Source organism: Coffea arabica, chromosome 6c (assembly GCF_036785885.1).
Source record: "Coffea arabica cultivar ET-39 chromosome 6c, Coffea Arabica ET-39 HiFi, whole genome shotgun sequence".
NCBI lineage: Eukaryota > Viridiplantae > Streptophyta > Magnoliopsida > Gentianales > Rubiaceae > Coffea > Coffea arabica.
In genome coordinates, this window is record NC_092320.1 from 33,212,674 (window position 1) to 33,227,100 (window position 14,427).

The 14,427-nt window shown below is 39.3% G+C and overlaps 1 protein-coding gene across 2 annotated transcripts; it reads right to left on the minus strand.

Moving 5' to 3' along the window:
• Positions 1-4,394: 4,394 nt before the first annotated feature.
• On the minus strand, positions 4,395-13,663 carry LOC140008594 (serine/threonine-protein phosphatase 7 long form homolog). 2 transcript variants are annotated; one of them, XM_072053400.1, is made up of 7 exons: positions 13,219-13,663; positions 11,573-11,673; positions 6,378-7,164; positions 6,204-6,286; positions 6,015-6,102; positions 5,253-5,699; positions 4,395-5,137 (listed from the first exon to the last, which is right to left on the minus strand). In XM_072053400.1, exons 3-7 carry the CDS (start codon positions 7,146-7,148, stop codon positions 4,520-4,522), a joined length of 2,007 nt encoding a protein of 668 aa, XP_071909501.1. In that variant the 5' UTR covers positions 7,149-7,164; positions 11,573-11,673; positions 13,219-13,663; the 3' UTR covers positions 4,395-4,519. The 2 variants fall into 2 exon arrangements, with proteins under 2 accessions (XP_071909501.1, XP_071909502.1); XM_072053401.1 differs by lacking the exons at positions 11,573-11,673; positions 13,219-13,663 and having other exon boundaries at positions 6,378-7,913.
• Positions 13,664-14,427: the final 764 nt, after the last annotated feature.

Genomic DNA, 14,427 nt, shown 5'->3' on the forward strand with positions numbered 1-14,427 from the left:
CAAAAGGGGCGATTGTGGCGTGGGATTCCGTTGGGGGGTCTTCGCATTCCACGAATGCGAGCTCAACAGAGCTCGCATTCGTGAAATGCGAGCTCAACTTATTGAGCTCCCATTTCATTCGCGAGCTCAAAGACACTATGTATAATTAAATATTTTGGTTTTTTTTGGGAGCGACAGAATTTTTTCAAGAAAATAGTAAGTGCTAAGTGCGAGGTCCTAAATGTTTTTTTAAAAAATTTTTCAAATAGCTCGCATTTGATAAGTTTGACCTCCAAAAATTGTATTTAATTTTTGTGTTAGATTTCGCATTTATAAGTATGACTTTTAGAAAAATAAATTCAAACTTGGTAGAAAAAAAAATTTAAAATGAAATTTACGAGCTCTAAAAAAATGTACAATTAAATGTACTAACTTTTGATCCCTTTTTATGAAATAAATTTATTTATCAAATTCTAATTTTCCTTTGTTATTAATGAATCGTATTTATTTGTTGACACCCATGAATATTAGTTATAAAAATGTAATAATTAATAGTCATTAATATCTATAACAATTTTTTTATTGTAATTTTAGAATTTTCATAACGCAATGCTATTTAAAAAAATTATATAAATCTTGCGTTTTTTACTGTTTACAATTGATGCGAATGTAGATATTTTTAGATGAAAATCACCGGTTACTCAACATTTTACATACTGAAGTTGCTTTTCATACTCTTAATTTAAGTATCGTTTTACGCGAAAGTCGACATTTGTAGATGAAAACTCCCGGTTACTAAGTACAAAAACATTTGGAGTAGAATAACCCTTTTTTATTTTGGTGTATATATACTAAAATTCCCTCTAAGAATAATCATGAGAAAAGTATGACACTTATTGACCATATTAATTTCTTAACTTATAAAATAAGATAAAAAAAAAAGAATTTTCATCAAATGTGCAAAATGTAGGCATAATTTTGTCCACTTTACTAGATATACTTTCCTATAGATGTAAAAATTATAATCACATAAAAATCATTTCCCAAAATTGAATGAGAAAAGAAGTTTCAAAACTATATATATTTATTTCAAAAGGATAAGTGAAAAAAATTTATTTATTTATTATGGTTAATAACATATATATGTATAAGGTTTTGGAAAAATTTTGACAGAGTGTCCCCTTAAAGTGGACTAAAACTCCCTGCCAGCAACCACAAGAAATACAATTTAAGCACAACAATTATATGAAACACAACTAAAACCACAAGTACCACACATATTTCTCCCCCCACACTTAAATTACACATTGTCCTCAATGTGTAGGGAAGAAATGAAACAAAAGAAGAAAAGAAAAGAAAGAAGTTTCCGCCAAGTCAATGGTTGAGATCCTTATCAGCCACTATTCACGAACCACTGCCCAAATACAAGTGCCTACCAAATAAAAAACGGAAAAAATAAAATGAAGTTAAAAAGCTTAAGTTCCACAAGTTAAGATAATTAGGCAAGCAAATCCACCAAATAAAGCTAGCTTCTGCAGTGCGCCATGTCAGTCATCCCCCTCGGCATCATTGTCATCCTCTGCATCACGATTGGGTGGTGGATGAATGCCCAAATGATCTTCAATTCGGCTTAGATGATTCCTAACGTCAGCTAACTGGAAAGCAAAGTTATCGATATGGTCAAAGAGTCGCTGCCAATTAGTCTGCGGTGGAGGAGGAGGTGGTGCTGCAGTAGATGGTCCAACTTCATCCCGACCATGTCTAGCCTTCTGCCTCCGCTCCTGAACAGGGCCTGGAATGCCAATACCAAGGCGGCGAAGAGTAGTGATAGTCATCTCAGCCCGTGGTGGAACAATCTCCCGCCGCATTCCTTCCAACTGGACCTCAAAACGCCGGAAGATTAAAGTCAGTAGACGAGGAAATGATAGTTTGAAACTAGTTGTCTTACGCCTCGCCGTAGACCTAATGTGGCTGATGATGATGTTAGGCAATGAAATTCGAGCATATGGAGATGTCCGGTTATGGAACATGTAATCCAAAAAATAGATATCGCTCTTGCGGACCTCCGTGTGGCCCGTCTTCTTTGGGATGACATTGTGAGCCATCATATAAATGATAAGACGATGACGAGGTTCGAACACATTCGCCACTATGGTCTCCTTCCTTGTAGATCGAAAAGGTTGGTACTCAAGACCAAACCTAGCCATGGCCAACGAGGGATCCCACCTCCTATTCGGGGGAACAAACCCCTTCTTCAAATCTACCGGACGTCCGTCATCCATACACCCCAAAATAGCGGCCAAATCTTGACGTGACAAGGTGATTCGTCTTCCACGCACCCAGGACTCAACTATTTCTCCACTATGGCGCGCCTTACTTTCAATGTTGGCATAAAACTCGCGCACCAAGTCGGGGTAGTAATAGTTTGGTAGGACTAGAATCGGAGCCCATCCTAGCTGAGCAAAAGAATCTGAGATGTTGTACATCAACTCAACTGGTGGACTGACGTGCATCTCGAACAAAAACTCCAAATTAGCACGCGCCTCATGCCACTCCTGATTCCGGCGAGTGTTGAACCTAGCATTGTCATATACCGAATTTTCCGCTCCACGGGAGGTGCCCTCACCAGGTCGACGGTTAACTGGTGGAGGAGAAGGTGAATTCTCCTCCTCAGTCACCTCCATCTCCTCATTAACTTCCCTCTCCTCACTACTAGAGGATGAAGTTATCACACGCCTTCCCCTTCCCCTTGGCATAGTACCTAAAAGAAAATGTTGCAATTAACCACATGTATTCTCACACAATTCACAAATAGGGAGTGAATATCCTAAAACGATCCAAATAATCTCCAATTTGTCCCTTCAAGTGATAATTCGTCGATTAAGAAATGTAAAGGTCCGAACAAGACGACCCATAATTCCAGCCAAAAAGAGCTCAAAATGACCAATAAAAATAAGATATGGAATAATTGTAACCCAATTTGTGAAAATAGCAACAAGTATGATTATAAATATTTAGAATTAACAATAATAATATGCTTTTAGGTATGATCATGTTTAGGCAAAAATTAAACCAATTAAGAAACCGAATCAACCAAATTACTCACTATACACAATGCACATGCTAAAATATCATCAACTAACCATTCTTAACCATAATTAATTATCACCAATAGCTCAAAAACATCCTAAATCCAGTTTTCAATTTCCCCCAAATATAGCAATTGTAAATTTTAAATCACTACGAAACCAATAAATTGCTACATTAAAACATATAAACATGCTTAAACAATCTTAACAAGCATGAATAAAATAAAAAATAGCCATAAATATCATCAAATTTTCGAAATTAAAAGATGTCAGATAGCTCAGGATAAAAAATATGACTTTCTAAAATCAAAAGATTTGATGAAGAAACTTACCTCAATCACGTAGAATGAAGTTTGGTGATACTAAAAATGTCAAAAGCCCTATGAAACAACCTCCAATTGACCTCCAATTGAAGAAATTAGAGTTTAAGAACCCTAACTTTGAATCCCTCAAAAACCTGATTTTAGGTGTTTAGCTTGAATTTTAATCGGTTAAAAAGGGTGTATGAAGCTCAAAAGGTGTTGGGTTGATGATTTCTAGCAAGATTATGAAGTAAAAATGAAGATTTGTGAGTTGGGTAGAAAGGGAGAGGAAAAACGCGTCTGCAATTTCATGAGAGGAAGAAGAAAATGAACCGAAATCGCGTTTTTTGGAAGCTATATCTGGACACAGAAAACGCGCTGGAAAACTTCGAATGCGTTTCAAAAATCGCGTTTTGTTTACAAATCTTGCGGGAATGAAAACGCGACGTGGAAAACGCGCCTTCAAAAAGTCGCGTTTTGTTTACAAATCTTGCGGGAATGAAAACGCGACTGCTGGAAAACGCGCCTTCGAATCGCGTTTCATAAGTCGCGTGTTTTGCACAAATCTTGCGGGAATGAAAACGCGACTGCTGGAAAACGCGCCTTCGAATCGCGTTTCTTAGCGCGTTTTCTTCATTGTCGTTGTAGAATTTGATACGCGTTTTGATGAAAACACGCCTTAGAAGCGCGTTTTCATGCTTGGTGCGTTTTGTTCTGCAATTTTTTGTGCAGAAAATTCAGTTTGCAAAATTACCATTGGTACCCCAATCACTCAAAATGCATCATAGATCATTCGTTTCGAAAATTTATCAATGTGCGCACTTGTCAAATGATAAAAACATGCATTTTACCCCTTTTAGATGGATGAACTACACCTTTAACGCAAATGAAGGGGTTAAGTGGATTGATTACAGTTCGCATTTTTTAACCTCAAATGGTCATTCTTGCCACCAATTGCCAACTCTATACCACAAAAATTTCAAATTAACTAAAACGCTTATGAAACCCACAAAAGCACACCAAATTAACATAAGGTACTAAAACATGAGTTATTCGTGAAATTTCACAATATATACAAAATGTCACCAAAAAAGATGTGGATCCATATGTTAGGTTATTTATACAATAACGATAGTCAAAAGCATGCCATCAATGCTGCCCAAGTTTTCCATGAGTACCACATGTTGTTGGTTTCGGTATTCTTCGACTTCGACGTGGTTGGTTTGGCACTACTGTATGGCCTTGAGTAATATGTGCCAACAGTGTAGCTTGGTGAATTTGAGCGCTTGTACCTTCACCTCCTTGACATTGCCCAGAAGTATGCTGATGTGAGTCCCTATCGGGCGTAAACTCTGGGAAAGTCATAGGGGATACAGAATGTCCAATCGATACACCTCTCTCGTGCATGATTTCTGTCTGAGGTGTGAGAACAGTAGATGCGCCAGCTTGGTCCTCAGTAGCAATCGAACCTCCATGGAATTCAGTTTGTATGGCGGGATCTGGTGATCGGAGTCTACGACGTCGTCCACCGCCATGCTGACTTCTGCGGGTATTTCTAGGAGCTCGCTGCACACGACACGGATCAGCATATAGCGGAATTTCCTGTGGTACGTGTGGAGGGCGAAATGCAAGTCGGCGTGACTCTCCTACATGATGCAAAGATGTGGATGCAAAGTCGCCTAACTCTTGAAAATATCTACTGTGTTGTTCATCACTAACTGCAAGAGAGTCCTGTGCCATGAAATACATGCGAGACATGGCATCGCTCTCGACAAACAAACAAATCGGGGATAAGAAGGAGATACTGTGGTAAGAAACAGTTAAAAAAGCGAGCAAACTCAAAGTGACGAAATTAAAACTGTTGGGCTGGAAATAAACTTACAAGATATTGTGCCCTAGCGCTATCCCCCTGAAAACCCACTGGGAAAGCGGGAAATCGACTTGGATTTGAAATATAAATCACCGTCCGCTCCCGATACCACTGAACATACTCATCCGATGGATATGTAGTATCTTCAATTATAGTGCCATCTTGTACATGCACACGTCGATCAGTCCAAATATCAATGTAGTGTCCATGCGTGGTGCTCCAGTCTTGATTCGCCCTACCACGACGATCCAGAGAATGTAGAGCTGCCTGATTATCTGTCAGCCTCATATCAGGCAGTGACTGATGAAACCCAAATTGCCGCATAACCCGATGAGGGAGGTGCGGCTCAACCACATCCCAGCAAATAAGATACGTTACGGACCTCCAAATGTCCGCACCTGCAGTACAATACGCAGGAAGAGAAGCGAGAACGTCCTCTGAATAGGGCTGCCATACGAACTGAAAAAAATACAATATCATACTTGTTTCATTTTTTCCTTTGTATAATAATAAAACATTTCAATAAGCACTTTGGACACAACATATCAAAAAAGTGCTAGTCGATTGGGTATCGAACAAATTTTTGAATTTATGAAACAAAATTCGACAGAGTCTCCCCTATAATTGGAGGTTAACTCCCTGCCAACAAACTCAATTTCCATTCAAAATTTGCACTCATACAACTTGTGCTTTCAGTTGACAAGCACTATTATGACAAGACGACTGGCACAACTTATCACATTCATTAATATAGTCAAGACATATGTACAATACCTCTTCAGGACGCAGGCCTGTCAACTGATCTCGGAAAGCAGGCACAACATGCCTAACAACTCTGTGTACGTCCAAGTCATTATTCCACCTATATTTAATAAAATAGGAACCTGTTTAGAACAAATTTATGTTGTTTGCAATACAAGTGTCACCAAAAAAGTAGTATCGGCGAATTTATGTTTGCATCACCTAGCTCCATATGGACCAGGGTAATGCTCCAACGGCGCGATTCGGTCCGGACGCATGGTTGGTATATGTTCCCAAATCCAGAGCTGTTAGAAAATTAGAATCAAAGTTAAAATTGCACTTGTTAATATGACCAAATCACAAAACATATTATTATTGGACGGGTATCGAAACTACCTGTAACAAAACTAATGGACCGGCAATAGCCGATTTGGCAGGATTCGTAGCATCACAAAGTGACCGATAAAGAGTCGCCAAACACGCACTACCCCAACTATATTGCCCAACAGTTTCCAAGTCCCGCAGTAATGGAAGATACAACAAAGGGACTTTGTTGCCGGACTTATCGGACAATAAATGTCCACCTAATATCAGTAAGAGGTAGATGCGCGCACGCTGCCTACATTCGACATCTGAAGCATCGGGTGGCAATTCTGTGTCTAAAGCTCTTGCTAAACATCCCAATTTTAGTCTCTGTCCATCAAAGTATCCAACTGCAGGAGAAAATCCAATGAGCTCCTCACAAATGGCTCCCCACTCCTGAATGCTGCGGTATGTGTCTATCCCTGTAACCGGTGGACCATCGATGTGCAACCCCCACAACACCTCTACATCCTGCAATGTCACGGTGGCCTCTCCAACCGGTAAATGAAATGTATGCGTCTCGGGCCGCCATCTCTCGACCAAACTTGTGATCAAAGAATGATCAACCATCTGATATCCACTCTCAAGCACCCCCTCAAATCCAGCCAAGGCAATATAACGACAAACCCGATCAGGAATAGGCGTATGCTCCCAAAATCCTCTGTCACACCGCCTGACATCTAACTGATTGCCCTCAATATGTCCGTAAAAAATAGAATGTGCCCGGTGTGGAGTTCCCGCCGATATAATGTCGTGCACGTATGGTCCTGGATGTAGGCCGGGAGGGACAGGAGTGTCGGCCATAGTGTCAACTGAATATCTGCATCGATTAAATATTGGTAATTACGTATAGTACTTTCCAATAGTTTGTGTATACAATTTTGACCGAACAATCGCGTCGCAAGACTTTTTTTTATCGGGGAAAATGTTGACCATATATCCCTTATAAATCGACAAAAACTCCATGGCAATCAGTTATATTTTTTGCAGAAAATTCGTTATCCCTCTATGTATTCATATACTGCAATTATCTATTTGTAGTCATATGTCAAAAGTTTTACAGAAAATTTGACTAAAATCTCCCCTATAAAGCGGCCATAACTCCCTGTCAATCAAACATCAAAATACCATACCACGCAAATGCACGAGCATTAACACATATAACACACCATCCGAGGATTCCTGGACACAAATATGTCAACAGGCGTATGGAAAGGGGATGTAGCTATAAATGATAAAACTGTTGGATCACATCAAGAACAAATGAACTAGCACCCTACGTCTAGCTGGATCACATCAAGACCTATAATTCGGACAATTTCTCCTATTGTGACCCGTCTGATGACAATTTCGACATCTTCTTGGTTCGTCTGGATCCCTCTCATCCATCTCATTCCGAATTCTGCTAGCTCGAACCCGCCCTGCCCGACGTGCAACAAACTTACTCCTGTCTGCATGCAACTCCCATCCAGGATGGAGCCAAGTATCTTGATGCGGCAGTGGGTTAAACTTCCCTGAATACTGCACGGCCCACCTCGTGGTGGTAAATTGCTGATCCACAAGCAACCCCGGATTGTCACCTCTATTCCTGCACACCGCCAAAGCGTGTGAACAAGGAAGCCTGTAATGCTGCCACTTACCACAAGAGCACGCCTTATCAAAAAACCTGACGGTTTGCGTATTGCCTCCTTTACCATCGACACGTCGGCCTGTGATAACCTTGTATACGCCCGATGGACCATCGAATTCAACGACTCTGTGGGCGCCCGCCTTCTTCTCAGCATTCCTAAACCGACGCCATATCTTTGGGGGAAAAGGATTGCGACAGTGTGAGGCATCTTCCCTTCTCGTCTGGAATAACGCAACTGTCCGATGGAATGTCATGTCAATGCATGCACGAATTGGCAAATGGCGCGCCCCGCGCAAGACATTATTATAACTTTCGGATATGTTGGTAGTTAGAATACCCCAACGATGGCCATCGTCGTGTGTTAGGCACCACTTTTCTGGACTAATGGCAGACAGATAATTCCAAACATCTGGAAACATGCTTCGTAACTCTCTTCTAAACATCCGCCACTTGCGCAATTGTCTTGCCCGTCCCATTGCCCAACACAACTTTCTAAGGTGTAAACCTTTGAAGTGTGTCATCAAATTACTCCTAACATGTCGCAGGCAAAACCTATGGTAGGCCAAAGGTTCGGCCCAATAGTCAAAGTGTGTCATGGTATAGATTATACCATTGTGGCGATCGGAAATGACACAAACAGGATGGCGATCAAGTGCCACATTATATCTTAATTGTTCCATGAACCACGACCAACTGGAAATCGTCTCCTCATCAACTATGGCATAAGCAAGTGGCAGAACCTGGTTGTTCGCATCTTGAGTGACTGCAACAAGGAGTTTGCCTTTGTATTCACCACGCAAATGAGTGCCATCAACACAAATAACTGGCCTGCACATGTGGAATGCTTCAATAGCCGGTCCAAAGGCCCAGAATACATACTTAAAAGTCTTAATTCGATCCGAACTATCCGAATGATGCGACCACTCCACCACGGTGCCTGAATTGGATTGAGACATGGCATCGAGATACTGTGGTAGTTCGGCAAAATTCTGTTCCCAAGATCCAAACACAAGCTCAATTGCTTTACGTCTGGCATACCAGGCTTTTTTGTAAGACACATCAACCTTCAAGTTCTCTTTAACGAAACTTAGTATGTTCTTTACCTTTAATCCAGGATCATCTTCAATGGTACGGAGTATGTGCCTTGAAATAACGGAAGCCGTCAGGCTTGTAGTGTTATTTCTAATCATGTCGCCTAAACAGTTATGGTCATTGACCCATTTTGTAATTTGCCACATTCCATGAGTCCTTTTCTTTACGGCTCTAACACACCAGTCGCATGGTGGATACGACGGCGCGGTTGAAGTGGAACGAGTTCTTTCAATTGATGATTTGCATTTAGCAAACCATGTGTTACTCTTACTCTCAATAACTCTGAACTCCCTATTGTGATTGATGGACCACATCCTAACTGCCCGGCTGAGCTGCTCCTTACTCTCAAACCTCATATGCAGACGTATATTATTATTCTCCTCGCTGAATGTAACAATACGCTCCAATCCATCATCCTCTTCGATATCAGCATCATCTATGCTCCCAAGATCGGAGAAAAATGTCATTCCTCTTGGAACATAACTGGAGTTGCCAGCTGTGCTGTTACGTCTGATATCTCCGCATTCTGTGTTGGCAACCCGATACCCAACAAAGGGTTGTTGGGTATCGAAGTTTACTCTTAAACCGCCACCTTCATGCTCATCATCCGAGTCACTACCAGACACATCTTCCGACTCCGACTCTTGAACTTCTTCTGCATCAACTTCCGGATCATCTTCAGCTGAACTTCGACAACCTTGCCCAGGATTAGTCTCGAAATACTGTGGAGAAATATGGCATGATGGCCCTGGATCTCCAAAACTTGGAATCGAATCCAGGCCATGAAAATATTCCTGGGAACCCATGGACCCTGATGTGAGCCTTGGTTCTAATAAATCCATAGATCGATCATCATGCATATAGTGAGATGCCGATGAAGTCTCTGGAATGACTGAACTAGAACCGAAGTTAAACTTTGTTGGATCCATGAATGCATGTACAAGCGACATCATTGGACCAACATTAGCTATTGGTCCACTGAATACGCTATTAACTACAGGCATTTGAACGATTCCTTCCTTCTCGATATAAATCTCCGCCATGTATGAAACTCTTTCGATCCAAAGATCGTACATTACATCAAGAGTTTCATCATCCACCACTGCCGAAACAGTATATTTGGAACTCTCCAACGGCTGACGAAGAAACAATTTCAGCTTAAACATCCCTTTATCGACCCCCATATAGTGATAAATCCTGTCAACCAATTCCCCGTATCCAATTCTATGCCTCAAAGTGAATGTCCGGTTGGAAGTACGAGGCAAATAACAAACAAAGTCACCCTCGTAATGTATTTCTCCTCCCCAGTATAGGTTTACCCGGAGAGGTCTGTCTACAGACATCTCTGTAAAATGAATCCCTATTTTGGGGACAATAAATTAGAATTAGTAGTCCAAGAGTCCAAACAAATGAAAGAGGGTGGACTCTAGGTCGAAATTGGCACTATTAAATAGACTCATTTCGATTCCAGATGTTTATCGAAAAATTAAAAACAAGTATGAAATATGCTATAAATAACGATATGAATAGCCTAAAACTCCCAAACAAATTTTTAAAAAATTTGGATACCGAATCTCCCCTAAAAATTTGGATAAATCTCTCTTTTTGACCAATCCACAAAATAGACTATAACTCCCTGACAACCAATCCAAATAGGGAGTAGTATGAAGTTGTAATGCCACCAATTGCCACACTACATATTATCAAGAGACCCTATAATTTTCAAAATACAAGTATAAGAAAAGTAAGGGAAGTTATATGTATTTGGCCTCCACAGTGACACCGCATAACAAGATCCACATTCACAATGATGTGATATTCTACCAATAGACCTGACAAAATTAATGTTTTTAACTATAGTAGATTTTGCCAGTTTTTTAGGATTATAGATATTGCCAATTACAAAAAATACTACAAAGTTGGTCATTGACTTTAAATCCGTCAATTCGCCTTAAAAGAAATCCGTATTTCATAGTCTAACGCCCTTTTCTATTCAAAGAAAATTTAACAAACTATACTATTTGAATTCGACGGCAAAGCAAAAATAGTTGTAATATAAAATAAGTTACGTAACTACTTGTATCAAATCCGAATGTAGCAAACTTCTGTGGGTTAAATTCTAGAGGTACCAAACACAACCTCCGAAGCTTGTATCCCAACCTTGTTGTATCACAATGAAGAAATAATTTACAACCAAAAATCATTTAAATATATAGAAGTTGCAACATGTATTTGTAATAGACATTTGACCTCACAAAGAAAGATCTCCAAAAATTTCGACAGAGTCTCCCCTATAAATGGGCTAAAACTCCCTGTCAAACAATCCACATTACTGTCATTTCAAATTGCACAAGACGTATTAAAGTACTTTAAATCCATCAATTCGCCTTCAAATAAATCCGTATTTCATATTCTAACGCCCTTTTCTACTAAAAGAAAATTTAACAAACTATACTATTTCAATTCGACGGCAAAGATCCAATAGTTGTAATATAAAATAAATTACCTAATGACTTGTATCAAATTCGAATGTATCCAACTTCTGTGGCTTGGATTCTAGAGGTACCAAACACAACCTCCCAAGCTTGTATCCCAACCTTGTTGTACCTAGATGAAGACATAATTTATAACCAAAAATCACTTACAAATATAGAAGTTGCAACATGTATTTGTAATAGTCAATTGCCCTCACAAAGAAATATCTACAAAAATTTCGACAGAGTCTCCCATATAAATGGGCTAAAACTCACTGTCAAACAATCCAAATATCCATGAAATTGAAAAACTCCAATCTATAAACTACATACTATCAATAAAATTTCTAAACTCCAATTGCAAAACATATAATGTCCAATGTAGATAGTGATTCGACCAAATATAACAGCTACGAAATAGAATTTAAAAACAAAAACTGAAAAGTGGGTACTTGGCACCCAAATTTGGTACATAACCCTTGCCCCCACATTGAGTATTAGAGACTTTGTCTACTATGTGCTTAGCATTCTAGACAATTATTTTGTACATAAAAATAGTCATAGATGATTAATTATTATTATTTTAAATTACACAAGACATATTATTTTGGTGTATAATTATTGTAATTATTATCATTTCAAATTATACAGGGCGTTTTAAAGTACTAATTATTGTAAATGGCTTTGATAACTACATTAGTGAAAAATAAGTATGTGTCAAATATATTTATATACACTTGTTAAAGTACGACAATTGTGTCTAAATGTATATAAAAATTAATTAAATGGCATGCTAAGACTATTAAAGCAATGGAAATGCATCCAACACAACTTCAAAAAACGCGCATCAAATTTTGAGTCACGCTAACATATATTGTAATTTTAGCAAATTTTATTTTTCCATTTTAGTTCAAGGCCCTTATTTTTCTAAAATCTTCTCTTGCTTTTCATACTCTAATGTACGATTTACGCATAGCTGTCCTAGAGAAATTCGTTTCTCATTTGCATCAGTGGGTTAATTCCCTTAATTACAACCCATTTTCTATTTTAAATGGAACTTGCCCCTTTTTTCCTGGGTTTTTGTTTTATCTTCTCCAACACAAAAAAATAGACTTTTTTTAAAACGTTATTTCAAGTTCGTCCAATGTTAGAACATTTAGTCATTTCCTATGCCTTATCGGAAAAAGAAAATGAACAACAACCCGTTCGTAGTACCACTACCTCTCTATCCGCCGTAGATAATAAAATGAGACTACAACCCACATCAAATTTAGAGTTAGATGTACAGAAAAGAAATTTATCCTAAATTTCTTTCTAATTTTAAAAAAATTTTAAAAAGTAGTTGAAACCATTAAATGGACTTTTTCCTTAAAAAACGGTTTTAGCTTTAAACTATTTTGCAATATTTGTCAAAAAAACTACTTCCTTATTTTTCGACAAAAGTGTCTACACGGGCACAATTACCTCAACCTAAACTGAATTGGAAACAGCAAAATTGCAAGAATTCGAACAATGTAACGTGTATCAACAAATCCACCACAAAAACTAAAAAAATAAGCACAACCCACATCAAATTTAAACCCAAATTTCACAACAAATCTGAACTTGCCTTTGGATTCAAATATTCAAGTATTAATTAAACTTAAAATGTGAGGCATTGCAAATGGAAAGAGCTCACTGTTTGGCACTTGAAGTGGGAAGTGGGACGGCAATGCTGGCAAATGTTGAGTACGGCAATGGGGCGGCAGTGGGTGGGCAAAGTCGCAAATGGGTCGGCAATCTGTGGGTGCAGAAGCTCCGATAATCGGCTGCAATCTTGATGCCTTGCTTCAGCGAGGCAGAAACTTCTGATTTGCGTGGCAGAAACTTCAGATTTGCGTGGCTTCCGGCGGAGCAAAACAGAGATGGTGGCGCCGTTCCTCCTATTTTTGCCGTCCGGCGTTAATAGCAGCACAAAATAGGACACATGGTGGCCAGCTCTTTGGATGCTCCGATGTGCAGAACCCAACTCACTTTTTTTCAATTGATTTGGCAGCTATGGCGGGAGTTTGCTGGCCGGCTCCGTTTTGCTGTGAACAACTGAGTAGCAATTGTTTTGACTGAGGGAATTGTTTTGACTGAGGGGAAATGTTTGTGGTCACTGCCTTACTGAGCTCGCGGGAAGCACAAGTGAGCTCGCATTCGCGAAATGCGAGCTCACTTGAGCTCGCATTGCGCGAAATTTTTGTAAGTGAGCTCGCATTCGCGAAATGCGAGCTCAAGTGAGCTCGCATTTCGCGAATGCGAAGACCCTATTTCAAGAACAAAACTCAAAAACCACCCCACTTGTAGAATACTTTTTTTTTTCGCCATAAACTAAGAATTCTCCCCGGAACCAGCGTACGAAAAGAGGTTTTTGATAAGAAAATGCACGAACTGCCAAATTTTTTTATCACTGTTCTGATGAGCTCATCCTGCAGCCTTATCATGCTTGTTCTTGGATGATTTCATTTGCCATTGTTTCTTTTATTTGTCTTGCGTATCTTGGGAGGTGGTTTTTGAAATAAAAAGCATCAGCTGCATAATTTGACTTGGATTTCACGTCCTTTCGGCTTGTACTTGGATTATTGTCTCTAGACTCTTGGTGCGAAAAGCTGTTAAGGTTTTCTTTGTTGCATTCCTGTGTATTCTCACTTTCCTGACCTGGATCCTCTTAGTTGATTGATGAGTGGAGATGTGTGAGTTAGGTTGATAAACAATGAGCTTTTGTGCAATTTTTTGGCATGTTATTTGCGAGAGTTGGAGCTGTGAACTTGCAGCAGAAAATAGCAGAATAAAAGAAAGCTTGGCATTCGTTTGCATGCATGGAAATTTCAGAAAAGTTACATTCAAACCATTCAAGTTCCCT